Below are 19,659 nucleotides of genomic sequence, written 5' to 3'. Positions count from 1 at the left end.
AAGTCGCAGCCGTGGTTTCCACTGTTGCTGCAGTGGAGTTGCTATCGTCCCAGGTTGATTCCGGAGTCAGAGACGTTATTGCTGGGTCCTCTTCAGGAACGGCATCCCATGATTCTAGACCAGCGCCTCTCGCTGATGGCATGGAGGCTTTCAGGGAACAGTGGCAATTGCCAGGAGTTTCGGTCAAGGCTTCTGAATTCATCAAGCAAGCCTGGGCACCTTCTACCAGGAAGAGATATTCCTCAGCCTGGAAGGGCTGGGTGGATTGGTGCATGGAACGACATTTGGATCCCGTGGGGGCAGAACTATCCCAAGTGTTAAATTTCTTGTCAGATAAAGCAGCGGAAGGCTTGGCTTATCACTCAGTCAACAACTTTCGATCAGCCATTTCGGCGGGCCACTTGCAGGTGGATGGCAAGCCGGTGGGTATGCACTCGGTCGTCTATAAGCTCCTCAAAGGTATTAGGGTTGCTAACCCAACTAAACCCAAATATTCAGGTCTGTGGGACGTTTCCTTAGTGATATCGTTGCTCAATAGTTGGCCTTCTAACGCCTTTCTATCTAGGAAACCGTTGTTGGCCAAGTTAGCTATGTTGCTGTGCCTGTCATCGTGCAGACATTCGTCAGATGTGAGAGCTCTCGACGTAACAGGTAGAGTATTTACCCCTGAAGGGGTTTCTTTTCACATTTCTGGACGTATCAAAACATTGTCTCGTCATATCGCTTATAATGCTTTCCCAAAGAATGAAAAGTTATGTGTGGTACAATGTTTAAAAACTTATGAAGGGTGGGGCGTGGCCAGGATGGCGACCTGAACAGTCGCAAGTCCGTGTGGCTCTCTGCCCTAACCCCTCTACAGCACCTTTAAACATAGCATTTTGCCCCCAAACCGGCAGCACTCGAGGGACCCTGCTGCCCACTGCCCCCACAAGTGCTCCGGTCCTCGCTGCGAGCCCAGCGGCGCCACTTGCGACCTTGGAGGTGGACGGCGGCCCCGGCCCGGGGGAGAGCCTGGCCGAGAGGACGAGAAGGGCAGGCAGCACCTAAATCGAGGCCCTGGACTGGGCCTAGGCGGGCCAGCTGCAGAAACGCTGAGCAACCGTGGTCGGGCACAAGAGGCGCCAAGGGCCTGCCTACGACCTCCTGCAGCAGCGGACCGGCAGAGAAGCGATCAGCAGTGTGCGGAGCTCCCGGCGGCTGGCTGCCGAGCGCCGGGAGCGCGAAAACCGAGAGCCTGGTTGGGACCTGTGTGGGGCTGCGACTAACTCGAGGCCCCGGTCTGGGCCTTCACGGACCGGTGAGCCGAGCGCTGCGAGGTGAGGGACCCGACCAGAGGCCGACGCACGTCCCCCCCCATCCCCCGGCACCAGCTGACACCCGGTGGAGCGGCTCTCAGCGTGCCGGGCCCCCGGCGGCCTGCAGCTATAGCGCCGGGGGCACGCAAACTGAGGGCCCGGGCGGGGCCCTCCCGGCGGAGGACTGGCGGATTGCGGGAGCTGTGGGCCGCCTAATCCGGAGTGCCTGGCAGAGGGTGCGGACCCCCGCAGGGCTCAAACATCACAGGAGGTGAGGAGTGCGGGCTGGGAGAGCCTGGGTCTGCCGGTTCGGCGGGTGAGACAGCGGGAACTGTGACAGAGGGGATCTAGCCCCCAGGGACACCGATCCGGGGTAAGGAACCTTCCAGTGCGCAGTGCATGTGTGGGCCGGAACAGGGCCAACCTGGTTGAGGCCTGGCCCCAACAACCCCACAGCGGAGACCGGGCCCTTAGCGGTGGGCGGCCCCCTGACACCAGAGACACACCTAAGAGTGCGGGGATACGGCGCGGGAGCGCTACTGGCTCCCTGCATAGACCGGGAAGAGGTTCCACACCCTGGGAGCACTGGCCTGGGACACCTGAGCCTTCCAGAGGGGCGGCGCCGACCCACCGTAAGCCTATCTCCGATTTCCCATCCGGACCTGGGCGGACGGCCCGTGCTGGACGGGTACCGGCCGCCGCCTGGTGGACAGACTGCCGGGACAGGGGGCGAGAGCCTCGGCGAGTAGCGGAGTTGAGAAACCGAAGACGACAGGCGGCGACAATTCAGAGAGGCGCCAGTGGCAACCAGAGAGCAGAGACCGAGGTGATAGGCTTGGACGAGTTGGACAGACCCACTGTGACTATCCGACCGAACGAGGGGACATGGACAAGGGTCGGACAGACGGACCCCGAGACTGACACCGTCCGCTCCTGCACCCGCGACTGGGACGGCCAGACCCTGGTAGACCCCCCGCGGTGGATAGGTCGAGTTAGGAAGCTGAAGCTGCGGCAGTGGTCCACATCGGGAGGCACCGCAATGGCGAATGCTAACCGCCGGGGAGGCCGCTCCATCACTGATCTCCTGACGAAGCAACCGTCTAAAGGTGACAAATCCCAAGCGGCATCACCGTCATCGTCACTGGCCACTACCAAAGGTGAAACCCGTGAAGAAGCCCCCGTCACGAGGTCCTTTCTGGAATCCCTGTTCGGCTCTCTGCGGGAAGACTTTCACGCCCTCAAACAGGAGCTGGTGAGCGAACAGAGGGAATTGCGTAGAGACCTGGATGGGCTTGGGGAGAGAGTGGCAACAATGGAGGATTCCAACCATGTCCGTTGTGAGGAGCTGGTACATCTCCAACAAGAAGTCCTGCAACTCCGGGATCAGCAAATAGACCTCCAAACCCACAACGAGGACTTAGAAAACCGCTCTCGGCGGAATAACATACGGGTCCGAGGCGTCCCATCGAAAGCGGAGGGGAACAACGTCACCACGTACCTCCAAGATCTGTTCCGAGAGATCCTCAAGGAACCCGCAGACTTCCCCATTCGCATAGATCGGGCGCACCGAGTGGGCCTGATGCGTCGAGCGCCGGCCCCTCCTCCTGACATACTGGCTTACCTTCCGGACTTTCCACTCAAGGAGAGGATTCTCAGAGCAGCACGCCAGTCCCAACCTCTCCGGTTTAGGGACGCATCACTGGAACTCTTCCAAGATCTTTCCGTGCTAACGCTCCAGAAAAGGAGGTAGTTCAAGGTGGTCACCATGTTCTTGAGCGACAAAGGGGTGCCCTACTCTTGGGGGCACCCGTTTAGACTTATCTTTCGGTGGGATGGGGCTCTTCACCAACTGCGCTCCCTCCACGACACCTGCGAGCTACTGGGGCTAGAAGTACCAGATCAGGAACATAGCGATGATGCAAACACGGAGTCGTCGCAGGAGAATCACTCGCGGGACAGACGTGATGGCTGGCAGAAGGTCCGCAGACGGCGACGGCCTAAGTCAAGCGCCCGCCCAGACCAAACAACGATTGCCAAGGAGCATGCTGCAGCGGTGCAGGAGGTGGCGAAGGACACTTCGGGCCCTCTTAAACTAACCGCACAGGGGGCATACATAGACTCTCGCGACAATGAGGGGGGTGGGGTGGGGGCCACGATGGTCGCCAATGCCACATCCCCAGTACACTTTTGATTCCACAGGTTCTAGTCCAATTTGACCTTGGGCATCCTGCAGGTCTACACTACCTTTGGCAGACCTGGGACTATGACTTTCTCTTGGGTTTTGTTGATGGGGGGTGGGGGGGGAGGGGGCGAAGGGGGGTGGTTGGGGGAGAGGTTGGATGGCACAGTTGGGGTTGCTGAGGGGGGTTCATTTTTGGGGTGAGGGGTTGGGGCGGGGTGGGGGGAGGGTCCTCCTTGTCCACTAGAGCTGAGAAGAATTGTTTTTCCCCCTTTTACATCTTTACTGTGGCACAGACATTGCACACGCATGGCGCCCCCTTCCTTGATACTGGTCCGGGATGACTCACGCCTTCACAGTTCTTACTCTTAATGTACGGGGGCTTAACGATCCCAACAAGCGCAGGGCGATTCTCTCATCCCTGAGGAACTCGAAGGCTGACATCTGCCTCCTGCAGGAGACACACCTGCTACCCAAAGACCAGCATCGGCTTAAGTCCCGCTTCTTTCCGGAGCAGTTCTTCTCCTCAGCTTCCAAGAAGGTGGCGGGAGTGGCGATCCTTGTAGCTAGGACCTTCCGGGGACGGGTGATGCAAAAGGAAGCAGAGATTAAGGGTAGGCTATTGGTTTATCGCTTCCTAGTGGCGGGACAGACGTTATTGATTGGCTCAGCATATGCACCTAATGAGGGTCAGGAACGATACTTACACAATGCATTGGAAGCGGCCACAGCCAATACATATCCGCACTTGCTACTCGGGGGGGATCTAAACCTAGTATTTCACAATCGCTCTAATCAACGCTTCGGGCAAGTCGGGGCGCTCTTCCCAGAGGGACACACACATCTCACGGACTTAGGCCTGGTTGACCTATGGCGCCTCTCACATCCCCGGTCCACAGCCTACACGCACTATTCAGCTGCTCATAAATCATATGCGCGACTAGACTACTTCTTATGCTCTACCCAGTTGGCGGCGCGCGCGAAAGACGTCGACATCCTCCCGGCCTCGCTATCGGATCACTCCCCGGTGGTGGCGTCCTTCCTGGTACCAGATTATTATTATTATTATTATTATTATTATTATTATTATTATTATTATTATTATTATTATTATTATTATGGAGTTTTATATCGCGCCTGGTTACCCTTGGGCATCCCCGCGCTCATCCAGAGAGAGACGCCATGACACGAGACACAGGAATTAGGCAGGGAACAGGTGGGTTTTTAACAGCTTGCGGAAGCGTAAGAAACTCGTTTCCGAGCGCAAGTACAGAACAAGAGAGTTCCACAGGATGGCCACATTGATGGAGAATCTTCTGCCACCAGTTCTTACCTTCCTTACCCTCGTGACCTGCAGCAGATGTTGATGGTCCGAGCGGAGGGAACGGGAGGCCTTATAGGATTGAACCATGTCCCGTAGGATAGGTGGGCCTTTCCCCTGCAGGATTTTGTGGGCCATACAGAGTGCCTTGAATTTCACCCTCTCCCTAACAGGGAGCCAGTGCAGCGCCTTCAGCGCAGGTCGAGCTGACTGACGCCTGGGAAGGTCCATCAGGAGCCTAGCGGCCGCATTCTACACTTGCTGCAGTTTGTTTAGGGTGGACTCTGGAGCCCCCAGAAACAACGCGTTACTGAAGTCCATTCGAGAGATGATAACCTGTATGAGTAACCTCCTAGAGGCCACTGGGAGGAGAGGTAAGATCTTCCGGGCTGATCGGAGCAGACCGAAACACACGCCTGTGGTCTTTTTAGCGTGTGTCTTGAAAGAAAGGTCCTGCTCCAACCACACCCCCAAGCTCTTGATCTCCTGTTTGGGGGTGCGAGCCGCTCCCAGGCAGCTGGGCCAGCTACTCGGAGATAAGGAGGGAGGGGAATTCCCCAACATCATCAGTTCCGTTTTGGAGCCGTTAAGCTTGAGTGCTGAGCTACACATCCACGTGAAGATCTTATCCAAACACGTGTGCAGCCGGTCGGGATGGTAAGCCGACTGGGGAAGCCCTACCACCAGCTGAGTATCATCAGCGTAGCTGATAATCTTGATACCCAGGGGCAGTATCACACTCTCCAGGGGGGCCATGTAAATGTTAAATAAAGTAGGGCTCAACGATGAGCCCTGTGGCACATCACACTGGAGAGGGACCGATGATGATTTCTCGTGGCCTTCCCACACCTCAAACGTCCGGCCTTCCAAACAGGACGCAAACCACTTCAGGGCCATCCCGGAGACCCCCACCCCCGACAGCCATGGGAGAAGCACCTGATGGTCTACGGTGTCAAATGCCGCACTGAGGTCCAGGAGGATCACTGCCACCGATCCCCCTGAATCCAAAATAATAATAATAATAATAATATTAATAATAATAATAAATAATAATAATACTCCTTCACTCCAAGGGAGAGGGTTGGACAGACACCCCCAGCCCACACAGGCACTGGCGCTTGCGTGTTGGCTTACTGCACAACCCTGCTGTAGTCGAGAAAATATCGACTGCCATAAGCCGCTTCCTGGAGCACAACGCCAATGAAGATACCTCCAAAGCCACCAAATGGGCCGTCCTTAAAGCCGTCCTGCGGGGAGAATTCATCTCGGTGGCTGCGGCCAACAACCGAGAGCGCGCTCAAAAGAGAGCCGAACTCACGCAGAGAGTGGCTGAATTAGAGCAGATGCGTCAACGCACGGGAGCTGCCAGGGCCTGGCGCCAACTGTGCACGGAACGGAAGTTGTTGGCGGCCTTGCATCAAGATGTGGCGGAATTCGCAGCCCTGCGTTTGAAGCATGCCTACTACACCGGGGGGGACCGGTGTGGGAAATTGCTAGCAAGTAAATTGAGAGAGCAGCGCCAGAGGCAGAGCGTGCAGGCTATTCAGTCCAAAACCGGAGTCCTAGTCACGGACGACGCGGCTATAGCGGCAGAGCTCGGTAGCTTCTACGCCGACCTTTATGACGCAGACATCTTGGACCTCCAGGTGGGCAGGGATTACTTAGATGGGGCGACCCTCCCTTCCCTGAACGAGGCTCAGACGAAGTTCCTGGATAGACCCATTGGTCTAGAGGAAGTCATATCGGCGATCTCTCGCCTCAAGCTAGGGAAATCTCCTGGCCCGGACGGATACCCCGCGGCCTTCTATAAAACATTCTGCCCACAAGTGGCCCCTTTACTACGGGATCTGTTTAATACGTTTGATCAACCCGGAGCTATCCCCCCAGACCTACTGGAAGCCGCCATTTTAGTGATACCCAAACCTGGTAGAGACCCGACTACATGCGGTTCCTACAGGCCAATTTCACTCTTAAATATTGACATTAAATTGTATACAGGTATCATAGCCAGCCGACTTGCCCCCTATATGCAGCAGTTAGTTGACCCGGACCAAGCCGGTTTCATACCCCAAAGACAGACGAGCGATAATACCAAGCGAGTCCTCCACCTGATAGAAGCCGGCTCGCGGGCGCGACCGGGCTGCATGCTCCTCACCATTGACGCTGAGAAAGCGTTTGATCGAGTGCACTGGCCCTATTTGGACCTAGCCTTGCAGCGGTATGGCCTCGGGTCCACTCTTCGTACCCGCATCTTCAACTGCTACAGACAGCCTAACGCTACAGTCCGGGTGAATGGCCACACTTCGCCACGATTTCCGATTGGTAGGGGGACCAGGCAGGGCTGCCCGCTCTCTCCCCTCCTATTTGCGCTCTACATGGAGCCCTTAGCCCAGCGGATCAGGCAACACCGGCGTATCCTTGGCATCCCCTTTGGTGGCGATACTCACAAAATCAGTCTGTACGCCGATGATATTCTGCTCTCGCTTATGGATCCTATGCAATCTCTGAGGGCGCTCTTCATAGAGCTGCATACCTTTGCCCTGGCCTCTGGCTTCAAGATCAATGTAGATAAATCGGAGGCGTTGAATGTGTCCCTCTCCTCTGAGGTTCTGGCTGACGCTCAAGCGGAGTTTAAGCTGCGGTGGTCAATGTCAGCGGTGCCCTACCTGGGGGTTCTGCTGGCACCCACGCTCCAGGCCACGGCGGAGGTCAACTATGCCAGACTCGGCTCGCGCCTCGCCGAGACCCTTAGGAAGTGGAAACACCTCACGCTGTCCTGGCTGGGCCGTATCGCTGCCGTCAAAATGACACTGCTCCCACAGGTCCTCTACGTCTTCCAGACCCTACCTCTGCGCCCCCCGATGGGTTGGCTCCAGAAAGTGCAGGCTGACATATCCCGCTACGTATGGAACGGTCGCCGCCCTCGTTTTAAGCACTGGCCGCGCTTCCCCCGGCTCATGGAGGAGTGGGGCTACCCGATCTCACCCTGTACTTCCAAGCGGCACAACTGCGTACGCTGGTGGAGTGGTACCAGTTAGAGTCCAGCAAGCACTGGCTCTTTCAGGATCAGGTGTGCCCTTCCTCCCGCGGCGCCATAGACCTCCCAACTTATATGCCTCGTATATTACCGGTACGGTCATGAGAGTGTGGGATAGAGCGGCGGTCAGAAGAAACCTCACTTCCTTCCCTTCCCCGCTAACACCGATATTCGACAACCCGGAGTTTACCCCGGGCCTGGATCCACAGGCATTTGCGGCTTGGAGAACTACGCCTTGCCGGGAAATTGGCCATATGTTTGATCTCCAGGGCATCATCCCTTTCAAGAGGGTGAAGGAGGCCTATGGCATACAAGAAACCGATCGCATGCCCTACATGCAAGTCTGGCACTGGGTCCTACAACCATCGATCAAACCGGGAGCGCAGCGTTTTCTTACACCCTATGAAAAATGGCTACTGACACGCACGTCGGAGAAGAACCTGCTTTCAGACATATATCAACACCTACTCCTCACTACCATACACACTTATAATGCAGGGCAGGCTAGATGGGACAGGGACTTGGGAAGACAGCTCACGCGTAAGGAGTGGGAAGGGATATACCACAGAGCTCGCCATTCAGCCCACCACTCAGGCCTCACAGAGACACTCACAAAAGTGGCCACCTACTGGTATCACACCCCAGAGTGCATACATCGCTGGGATCCCCGGGTCAGTGACCGCTGTTGGAGAGGGTGTGGAGAGTTGGGCACACTGGAACACCTGCTGTGGAGTTGTGAGCGGCTGCAGACCTACTGGACCACTATACTTGACCTGATAGACCTTCATTTAGATACCCAACTCCCCCGATTCCCCGTCTATGTGTTGCTGGGACTGCCCAATGCATTGATGTACCCCCTGAAATCTATGAGAGGGAAATTAATTGCGCTTGCGCTAGGAGCGGCTGTGCAAAACATTGTAGCCCGTTGGAGAGATCCTCAACCGCCAGTGCAGTTGGGCTGGTTACACAGGCTCTGGTCTATCCTGGGCATGGAACAACTTTCACTGACTACCGCGGGTAGGGGGGTCGAGTTCGCGGACCTCTGGCGACCATTTTTGACACTGCTTACAGGAGAATTCAGGGAATTGAGCTGTCCCCGATACCTGCGTTTGCTACATCTTGCAGATACACCTATCCCAGAGACCAAGACGAAGGCCCGCAGAAAGGCCTCCCGGATCTGAAGTCTCCCTTGTGTTGCTTTGATCACTACCACTGGTTTCTTTAGCGTTTTCTTTCCATTACCTCAGCGGACAAGGGGGGGGGGGAGGGGAGGGGGAGGGTGGGGGAAGGGAGCAGGGGGGTGTTTTGGATAATGCATGCATTGTTGTTGCTACCGACTGTTCTTCTGCTTTCAAACGCGGCCGGCCCGAATGGGTTGTAGGCGGCATGCTGTGATTAAGTTGCATCATATGACACTCGCATTAGCGCGGGCACGGATACAGTTTTGTCACTGTTCACCCTTGGTCGCCTAACATAATGGTCGATGTATTGGCTTTCAATAAAAAGATTTAATACTAAAAACTTATGAAGAATGTACGAGATCCTTGAGACCTCAAGGGTGTACTAAACTGTTGATTGCACTGCAGAAACCATTTAAAGCGGTGACAGCCGCCACTATTGCCAGATGGCTTAGGTTTGTGATGAAAGAAGCTGGTATTGATATCCAAAGGTTTGGTGCACATTCTGTAAGAGGCGCAATGGCGTCAAAGTCATTCATGTTAGGTTCTAACATCCAGGATATTATGCGTTGTGCAGACTGGTCATCAGGGTCAACTTTTAAGACGTTTTATTATAAGCCGGTGGGAGATATTACTACGGTGGTTTTTAATGAGCGTTAAACTAGCATAATCTGTAGCCTCCGGTCCTGTAATAGAATCAAAAACTAGCTAGCATTCGCGCCAAGAATTTTCAATTCTATTAAGGATACGGAGGCGAGGATTATCCCACCCGGCTTTGTAGGCAGTACAAAAGCTTGCCCGCCCATGTTGCTGTTGTGTTACTGAATTTATACAGTGGTTACGGTTGTATTATTTCCTTTATTTCAGGATCAGACAGGAAGTCTGAATAGAGGACGTCGGAGGTCACGAGCATGGTCTTGAGAAAGATGTCATTCTTCCACCTTGGAGGAGAGTTCGGACTTTACATGTTTAGGTTGGACTTGCATTCGCTTACAAAGAAAGAGGAGGAGGAGACCACGCAGAGGGTTCTTATGGACTATGGAGGCGTGGCTTGTACATATGCAACATGGGAAATGTCATTTTTCATATGTTTTATACAAGAAAAATGTGTTTTCATTGGCTGCTGTGTTTTGCAGTAAAGATAAGAGAAGCATAATCCTCGCCTCCGTGTCCTTAATAGAATTGAAAATTCTTGGCGTGAATGCTAGCTAATTTTTTATCCTCCTCGGTGCCCCGTGAGTAAGAACCGGAGGCTCCGAGGAGGCATTTAAAGCTGGTATTTCCTGGTGCGGCGAGGGCGTGGCCGCGCGTGATGACGCCGATAATAGGAACGTGCTCAGGCGGTATGCAAGTGCGGTGCGGGGCGCGGTATTCCCTGCGTCCCTGTTACTAAGGAAGTTGTTGGGGGAAGTGAAGGATGACTCATGCGCTCGTGTCTCCATAAGTAAATCAATAAAGCATTGCCCCATAAATAAGGAATTCAAGGATGACTGATGCACTCGTGTCTCCATAAGTAAATCAATAAAGCATTGCCCTATTGAGGTGGGGGGAAAAACAGAACGTTAAATTATGAAGATTTCAGTGAGAGCATATAGCGAACAAGGGGTTTACTGCTGTGCCGATGCCAATAATTAATAGAGCTGGCAGCGAAACTAAAGCGCACTAATAAGCAAAGTGTTTTTGCTCGACCTGAACACTGTTTGCACCCTTCTGTTTGGTGCAGCATTGGCCTTATAGCGCACACACCCTAAATCGCTTATTAGTGCGCTTTAGTTTCACTGCCAGCTCGATTGGCATCGGCACAACAGTAATTTTTTATCACATATTATCACATTACCCGAACAAGCCTATACGTTAGTGTAGATTAAAGCACTGCTCTGTGTATCCAAGTATTTCCTGCAGACAGTGCAATTTCAGGAAAGAGAGGTGCATAGACCCGTTCTTAAACTGCACACTAAAGTAAGAAGCATTCATGACACACCACCAGAATCAATCACCAATTTCAACTTTTATTCCTACTTCTTTCATGTCAAAATGAAGCTCAGAAGTTATAGGGCTGAAACAAGGCTTGACACTTAGAAACATTGCTTGTACAAACCCCTGTGGCTGCTCGTAATGGAAACATAATGACCTGTGCGTGCCCTTTTCCCCAAGCTGAAAAATGCCCTTAAACAATGCATGCTGCAAAGAACACAAACGTTTACTGTCTGGTACAATTCACACTCCTGCATGGCAGGAACACATTGCCACACTGCTTTCAAGTAAACAAAGTCCAACATAATTTGTAAAAATAAATGCTAATATATCCGTATGCCGGTATTAAAATAAATACAAAATCCCATAGACATGGCCTAACAATGTAGAATAAACTTCATTCCCAGCATGAACTATACAGGCTAATTACACAATTATTATATATTACTAGTTTCTTTACTAACTCAGTTTCTTTTTCATACCGTAGCACAGTTTGCTGTCACCAAAGTCAGTATAGCTAAGAGTATTGCTATCAGTTCTTTAGCAGACTTTTCCTCTATGACCAGGTAGATCAGAAATCAGCCAAGATCAGACAATAATGATACATTTATGAGCCCAGTTCTGTTTCTTGGTATCTTAAGGTAAAGAACAAGTCGGTGTCATACTGGTCTGCAAAAAGCACCCCACAATGTATATTTCACGCTCCAAGCATAAAATCTTCATTCAGCCAATCTTTGCCCTGTGGACCACTGGAGGTCCTCGATTCCTACTCAGGGGGAGGCGGTGCAACTGGTTAGAGAATTAAATAATAACAGATTAGTAAGGTTTTTGTGCAGGGTTTTGTGGTTCAAATCATTGAAATTGCTAAGATCTGGATTCTATTAATGACTCTGGGGGTACCCAGTTTCCAGTAATGATAAAGTGGGGGTCCACAGAAGGCAGACGGTTAAGAACTACTGGTCTAAAGAAAAGAGCAGTAGGAAAGTGTTTTAGGTCCCCATCATTACCTTTTATCTGTTACAGTTAAATCCTAATGAGGTTTAAATGTATCTAAAGCCAATCACCTGCTTCACAAGGGGTTGTGCCGCATTTGCTGGCGTTTGAGTACTGAGAAATCAAACAGGCAGCGAAGTGAAATAAATAAGTTATTTGAAAGATCCAGTGTTAGGAAAAGGTACAAAGTTTTGCGAGCAAGAGAGAATTAAGGAATAATTGATCATATAAATGAAGAGGGACAGAAGGAAAAAAAATGTCTTTATATGTATTGGAAAAACACCATACCCACGATGTTGTATGGAGATAAACAAAAAAAAGAGTAAACAAAGATAGCCACTCATGTTTGCACTTTTTGAAAACACTGAAAAATTAGCACCTGAATTCACAACAAATAGAAACTGAAAACAGGAAAGTCTAGCTATAGTACAAATCTGGAGAGTTGGTGCGCTAAGTGGAAGTGCCAGCTTAGCCATTGGTGGAGCAAGAGAGAAATGCACGTGTCATGCTACATGAATTCAGTTTAGCTCTTTTATAATATCTTTGGAGGCTCTTGGGATAAATCTGTTCCCAACATCAGCATTCTAGTCAGGGTGTTGCCTAATGAATCTATCTGTCACACGTTTCAGTAAGTAATGTATTTTATATTTAAGACATACTTAATTGTTTGCAGAATAGAGCTCTGAATAAGAAGATCACACTTTTAATAAACTAAACCAAAAACGATTCAAGTAGTCAAAAAGAGGAAATATGTTTTGTTATTTTTTATCCATTAGTCCATATACATGGCTGCCTAGAAGCTCATATCATGCATGACACATTCAGCCAGTTCTGGTTTTACAACAAAGATAACAGTGCATTCTAGATCTTGTAATTTAGTTTTTATCATTAAAGCATAGGTATAGAAATTCCATCACCCAAAATGTTCCAGTTCTAAAACCCAGGACTGGCTGAAGTTGTTACACACACAACACATGGTCTCATGGAACTATGCAAAAAGGAGTTGTGTCTGGATGTGTGTCCCTGTGAGTTACCTGGTCTCTAGGCTGCCAGTTATAATAAAGCTTTTTTTTTAAGTGTGATGTATATTTATTCAGCTCCCCCAAAACAAATTACTCATGCAGTAGAAAGGAAGTGTGAAAAAGCTCACTAGCTTCTCTTTCAACATTTTAAGCGTGATTATTTAGTCTGACATAGTGTGGCCACATACTGCACATCATTCTGTGTTGCTTATGGGATTTCACCCTACACCCCTAGAATGCACATAGGCCTGTGTTCTAGAACTTTAAAATGCTCAGTGCTTCCCCAGTTCACAACATGCAGTATTTCCCTAATCCTGAACTCTAAATGACATCTCCGTGCCTGCACCCAATGCTCTCAGGAGAAATATCACCATGTGCACCCGTCATGCCAGCATTTTTTGTCCTGTTTCACATTGCCCTCTGTTGCTCTTGCATATGGTTATGGATGACTCTTTACTCGTGTCCATGTGTGTTGTTTGTTGTTGTATATACGTAGGGAGGCATACATGCACCTATGATGTGCGCTTCTGTTTGCTTGCAGTATATAAAAGGTAGAATGTATTGGCCTTGTTAATGCTTATTGAATGTGATGCCCAATGAATAAAGCATTTTTTGTCATCAGTTGGCAATTAAAAGTGTGTGACCTGATGCCACTAAAGACTAAGGTAGTTATCTTTTAATAATGCCTTTTCTTTGCAGGCTGGAATATTTCAAGAATTCAATGTTCAAGATGACGATGCTTCTGTAACCTTTCGTATCAATCTCACAGTGCTTTTAGACTGCTTAACCATTTTTGGTGGAAGTGCATTACCAGGTAAGATAAGCATGATTGTGGGTACCAATTCTTAGATCGTTTTCTCAGAGGGTACAGCTTAAGTCTCGAAATGCACTCTGTTCAACATTGGGCAATTCTGCTAGCTTCCATATTTTTATAGCTCATGGGGTTGCTACATTATGTTACTTTCTTTCTAAGACAGCACCAAATGCAAGCCTGCATGCTGTCATTAATGGTTCTGATCAATCAATTTCACCTCACGTGCTATAACTATGCAGATGACACACAAATACTCCATCATCAGTAAAGCCCCAAAGACATTGGAAACTCACACATTTTCAGTTGTCTCAGAGCCGTGGATCAATGGATGAGATTGAACCATCTCAAATGAAATGCTTCCAAAACGGAAATACTCGTGTGGCGATTGGGAAAATTATGCTCCACTTATGATGATCTGGAAACACCGCCTAGAGTATCAAAGGAAGTAAGAAACCTTGGAATTACCATGGACTCCAAGCTATCAATGAATGCCCAAGTGGACAAACTAGCAAGATCAAGATTCAATACTATAAAAACTCTGCCTGCAACACATCTTCCTCCACCTGGGATTTCCACACAAGGTCCAGGCTCCATCTCTCTTGTTGTTTCTAAACTCCAGGGGCGGTTCCTCCACTAAGGCGCAGGAGCTTCGCTGCACTGCTTTCAGAACAGTGCAGAGGAAAAATAAAATGATAATAACGGGACGTTATTAACATTATATTTTTCCTATTCCTATGTGCAGGGAGGGCGGGCTGGCCAGAGCAGGGGGCAGAGTAGTGAGCACACTTTTAGTGGGCATGACTGTTTGGCCAGCCATTTTGTCTGCATTACACAGCCTGGTGGGGAACGTGCCGAGGCTCCTTGCCCCTGTCTGAGCGCTAAACGACTGTGCTCAGACAAATCACAACGCTGCATTGCAGCTTTGTGATTGGCTTAGGGGAACCAATTACAACGCTGCATTGCAGCGTTTTGATTGGCGGGGAGTCTGGGTGCTCGGAGGAGAAGCAGCGGCTGGTGACGCAAGGAGGAGATAAGTTTTCTTGTATTTATTTATTTTCTCCGCCTACCCCTCCCTTTCCTCCCCGGTTGCCAGAAGATCCACTTTCAAGCTCCTTTGTATCACCCACAAAGCGATACATGGAACAGGACCGCTCTTCATCAAGAAAAAAATCCCCAAAAACATTCAACAAAGGAACCTCCACTCTAGATTTGCACCAAGCCTCAACATTCCACAATAAAAGAAAAAATACATAGGTGGCACATCATTCTCCGTTCAAGCAGCCACACTGTGGAACTCTATACTCCCAAACATAAGATCCACGGATAACCTCCTTATCTGCAGAAGACTACTCAAGAGTTTGCTCTTCTCCCACATAACCACCATACTCTAACATAAATATACAGCATATCCCTCTGTATATAAACATATAGTTGAACTATAGAACTGTACCTACATATGTGTATTACTTAGTATAAACGTATATAATAATTATGTTTTAAAGATGTAGTTATTCGTTATTTCTGCTTAATAAATGTACATTACTTATATTTACATTATTCTATGTTTAACATGTATATAGGTGACTGCATAAATAAGTATATCTTTTATCATAACTATCTACAATTGCTTCACTATTAAATTACAAAAACAAACACAAATAAATTAATTTAAAGAACAGGAAAACTTGAAAGTCGGAATGTATTAAATACAACTTTAATTTACATATAGTACCTTCCTTATACACATGCTTTCCATGTACTTATGTATCTTTATATTTATTACTTTGCTTCTAATTCCGCATATCCAATTCACTACCCTATATCTCACCGTATGTCTCTCGCAATATGTACTCTTAATTCCACTCGGACTCCCCTCAAACTTCATTCTAATACTCTTTCCAATGCACTATCCTATTTTTCACCCTATAATTCTGTCAATATATCCTCTACCTCCACTCTCTCACTCACCCTAAACCCAATACCACTACTATGATCCCCTAAATAACCCTTTCAAGACTCTACCCTCCACTACCCCTCCTTGCATCATCTCATACCTCTTTTACTTTTCTGATCTCCCAAACAAGCCTTTCTAAACCCTTCCCTCTGACTCTTCCCCCTCCACCTCCCTTTTACTCATCCCAAACACCCTCCTTCTGCTGAACTAGAAAATAATTCTAGACCCTTCCCTCTTCTATCCCTCCACTGTCCTTTTCAATCCAAATAACAGACTAACATATACACCTCTCAAATTAACTTCATATTTCACTATACTAATTCACCACTAATTCTTTTTGGGTTCCGGAGTAGCATGCTACTCGGCAAAAAAGCGATTTGACGCCTCGTATGGGGTAGTAAGCACTATAAAAATTCAATTACAATACAATTACAATGGTGCAAAAAAGTGAGGCCTATCGACCCTACCATTGATTTTTTGTAGCAAGTGCTGTGAGCTGAAGAAATACCTCCCTAGCATAATGGCCAGGTCAAGTGTCAGGAAGTTCATCTCAATGCAGGTAGAGTACCATACATGGAGATATGTGAAGTGTCCCTTATTTCAGGTGACTTTTTTTATTCAGATCTCAAGGTTTTGCTTCCTGTCCCTTGTTATAGTCTGATGAAGAGCTCTCGGTGGGAGCCGGGGTTAACGTGGGGGGGTGGGGGCGGGCCTGTGGCACTGGCAGAACATTGAGTTCCATAAGTTGGCCCTCGGGCACCTGTAGAGTGCTTCACATTAAGGTAGCCCAGTACAGTGCTTTAAGATTGTTTGTTTATGAAGCGCATATCCACTAGCATGGAGTATCTTGGTGCTACCCATGGATATACTCTAAGAAAATTATTTATGTGTAAATTATTCAATACCGAGGCAACCAGCTTCAGCTATATAACTCTGATACTATTGAGAGAAGAGCCATGTTTTAAGCTTCTTCCTGAACCTATGTAGAGTAAGCTTGGAATGGATGATCACTGGGATGCTGCTCCAGAGTTTAGTCACCTGGACCCTAAAGGCTATGCCTGCTTTTTGTTCCTACATTTTGAGATGGCAAAGAGAGCCTGATTTTCATTCTTAAGGCATTTCTCGGTGAGAATTTTGTAAATTTCTTAGTCAAAATTGTGGCGCCTAGTTTGTTGAAGGTCTGGTATGCTATATTTGGACATGAATAGTTTCAGTTTCTGAACTGGAAGCCAATGAAACTGATTGAGGAAAGTGGAAACTCCCTTATATAGACTGCAGTTTGTGAATGCTCTTCCTAGACTGCCTTGGGTACTATGAAGTGAAAATATATTTTAAAATATAGAGATTAAACTGGGTAGAGACAACTGTCCAAAGCCACTTGCCACAGAGAAGCTTCCCAAAGATTAACTTTGTTTAAGACAAGCAAAATCCCTGATTTTGACCGATTCACTTACAAAAAGTTGCTATTCATGGAATCCTTTAGACTCTCGATTCTCAAGTAAAGTATGGCTTGATGCTGCCAGGGTTGTTTCAAGATTAACAGTCAGTTGTAAGTAGGGCAGCAAAACTGCCTAAGGTCTGAGGAAGAGATTCAATGGCTGCAGATAGTGAGTAACCATTTGGTGCTTGCCTGTTCAGGTCTTTAGGCTTTGAGCTAAAATGGCCCATGTGTATAAATTGTTTGATCTGCAAGGAAGGCTGATAAGCAGCCTTGAGCAGAGCCGTTCACACCCTGAAAGCGTTTGATTCAAGACACAGTTGTCTACAGTATCAAAGGTAGGAGACAGACCTAATAAAACAACCTTTACAGAGTCGTTTTCGTTCAGCATCATCGTTAGATCATCAATTATACAGGTCCTCGCCGGCTCCAAGCCTATGCCTGGATTATTTGTGTTTTGTCCAGGATTTTAGTAATTTCCACATATTGATGGGAGCCGAGCTGTGAATACTTGCTGTAATAACCTTTGCCAAGTAGGACAAGCTGCAGATTGACATAAAATTAGCATGGACCTCTAGACCCAACCATACCTTCCTAAGTAGCAGGTGGATTATTCCTTTCTCGAAATCACTTGGCACCACCACTGTATTAAGTGATACATTGATGTCTGTTACATGGAGGCTCAAAGGCTTCTTTTCCATGAGAGGCTCTGATGGACAATTAGGACTCATCAAAGTTTCTACTGAAATAAGGGCTAGCTTATTTTTCCCAAGATGTAAAGATACTGTCTCAACAGACTATTCCCTTGAGAAACCTAAAGATTGGTTCCAAGTTCCTCTCTGGTCTTCACCATCTTCTCAAAGAAGAAATTGGGAAATGTATTAACCAGTTCTTGTGAAGGAGAGAGTTTATCAACAAAGGCCACCAGGCTATTCCGACTCTCAATGTAAAAAATATTGTGAGTTGAGGTTTTCTTATTTAGAATTCATTCCTCTTCTTTATGGTGCTGAACATTTAATGGTGTTTCTACAGACTTTGGACACTCTTAATTTTGTATGGCAGATCATTATCTCCTGGCAACAGACTTTTTAGTTGGGTTTTCTGCTTTTTTAAGTCTGGGGTAAACCGCTGGCAGTAGTTAAATCATGCTATTGTATCTTATGCTAAGGATACCGCCCCGTTGAAGCTATAACCTTTAGTTTCCAAATTAGTGATTTCCTCCTAGAAACCAGTTGATTTATTAGGTTCCTGGTAGCTCTCACTGAAAGATTATGAAGTGATTTGAATCCTCTTGGTTGTTGCTTTTTCATTGACCTACTCAGACCTGTTGGTGATGGGTTTTCCCTAATTATGATTAAAAACACACACAGAAAGGGTCTCCAAGTAATTTGCAAGACTTGACTGAATTCAATATGCCGATTTGAGCAGAACATTTTGTCTGGGGTATGACCTGCACTGCGGGTGGAGACTTTTAAACACTAACCGCCTAGAGACTGCCCTTTGTATACTTCAAAGAATCTTAAATTGTGGTTCTCGGGGACTAGACCGTTCCCTGAGTAATAGAAGATCTGATGGCAACTTGTGAACTCATACTTGCCTCCGCTGCTAGCAGATGTGCAACTTTCTCTTTGAAGAGCTATTTTAACCCCCTACTTTCCTTCTAGAGAACTGCGCTCCCAGACCTCAGCACTATTTGCAACCCCGAGATTCAAACTAGCGAGAATGGGAGGGAGATCTTTCTCGGTACTAGGGCCCACTCTTTGGAACAATCTTCTGCTCCACATTCGTAAGGAAGACAACTATGCCAGATTTAGAAAGAACCTGAAAACCTGGCTCTTCCACAAATAATTCTTTCATTTATCAATTTTCTTCTTCTTTTGTCCGATCTGTCATCGGCGCCGGGAAACCCTTATTGGGTAGCTGTGCGCCATACAAATCTAAAAAATAAATATCTACCAAGTAAAGTAAGCACTGGCTTATACTGGTTGTAAGTACTTTATATAAGGTAGATAGCCTTAGATAATGTTCCAAGTAACTTAGGTGCCTTTAGCCTGGCAACATACCTTAACATGAGCCCAAGGAGCAGCTTTTTAGTACAGATGGAGTTCCTCACACAGATCTGATTTTAGTTATGTAACATAGGTAGGTTGTCTTCACAGAGCCTGCTCCTTTTTTGCAAAGGTGTGAAAGTCTCATTCTGAGGTTTTATGGGGTATCCCTAGTGCTCATTGGCTCCTCATATTGGGTTGTATCAGCCCCTTTTAATACAGATAAGAGTGCCTTTAAAGACATAGGGGAGGTGTTCGTCAGGACTTAGGAAAGTGTGCTTTTTAGAGAAATCTAGTCTGGTCTTAGGAAAGTGTGCTTTCTAGAGTACTCTGGTCAGGTGCTTCGCACACTTCTGTTGCTCTTTAATTCATATACAGTGAAGCTTGTTTAGCTGCAGCAGAAGAG

The 19,659-nt window shown here is 48.1% G+C and overlaps 1 protein-coding gene across 1 annotated transcript in view; it reads left to right on the top strand.

Annotated features, from left to right (window-relative positions):
- RAD1 (RAD1 checkpoint DNA exonuclease) overlaps positions 1 to 19,659 on the top strand; it is a 100,680-nt gene that overhangs the window by 60,519 nt on the left and 20,502 nt on the right. The window contains exon 3 of the mRNA XM_086960515.1: positions 13,699 to 13,813. Within this exon, the coding sequence (XP_086816641.1) occupies positions 13,699 to 13,813 (115 nt within the window). The remainder of the gene's footprint in view (positions 1 to 13,698; positions 13,814 to 19,659) is intronic.

This window comes from Lissotriton vulgaris, chromosome 3_1 (assembly GCF_964263255.1).
Source record: "Lissotriton vulgaris chromosome 3_1, aLisVul1.2, whole genome shotgun sequence".
In the NCBI taxonomy this organism is placed as follows: domain Eukaryota; kingdom Metazoa; phylum Chordata; class Amphibia; order Caudata; family Salamandridae; genus Lissotriton; species Lissotriton vulgaris.
This window is presented reverse-complemented; position numbering and strand designations above follow the sequence as displayed.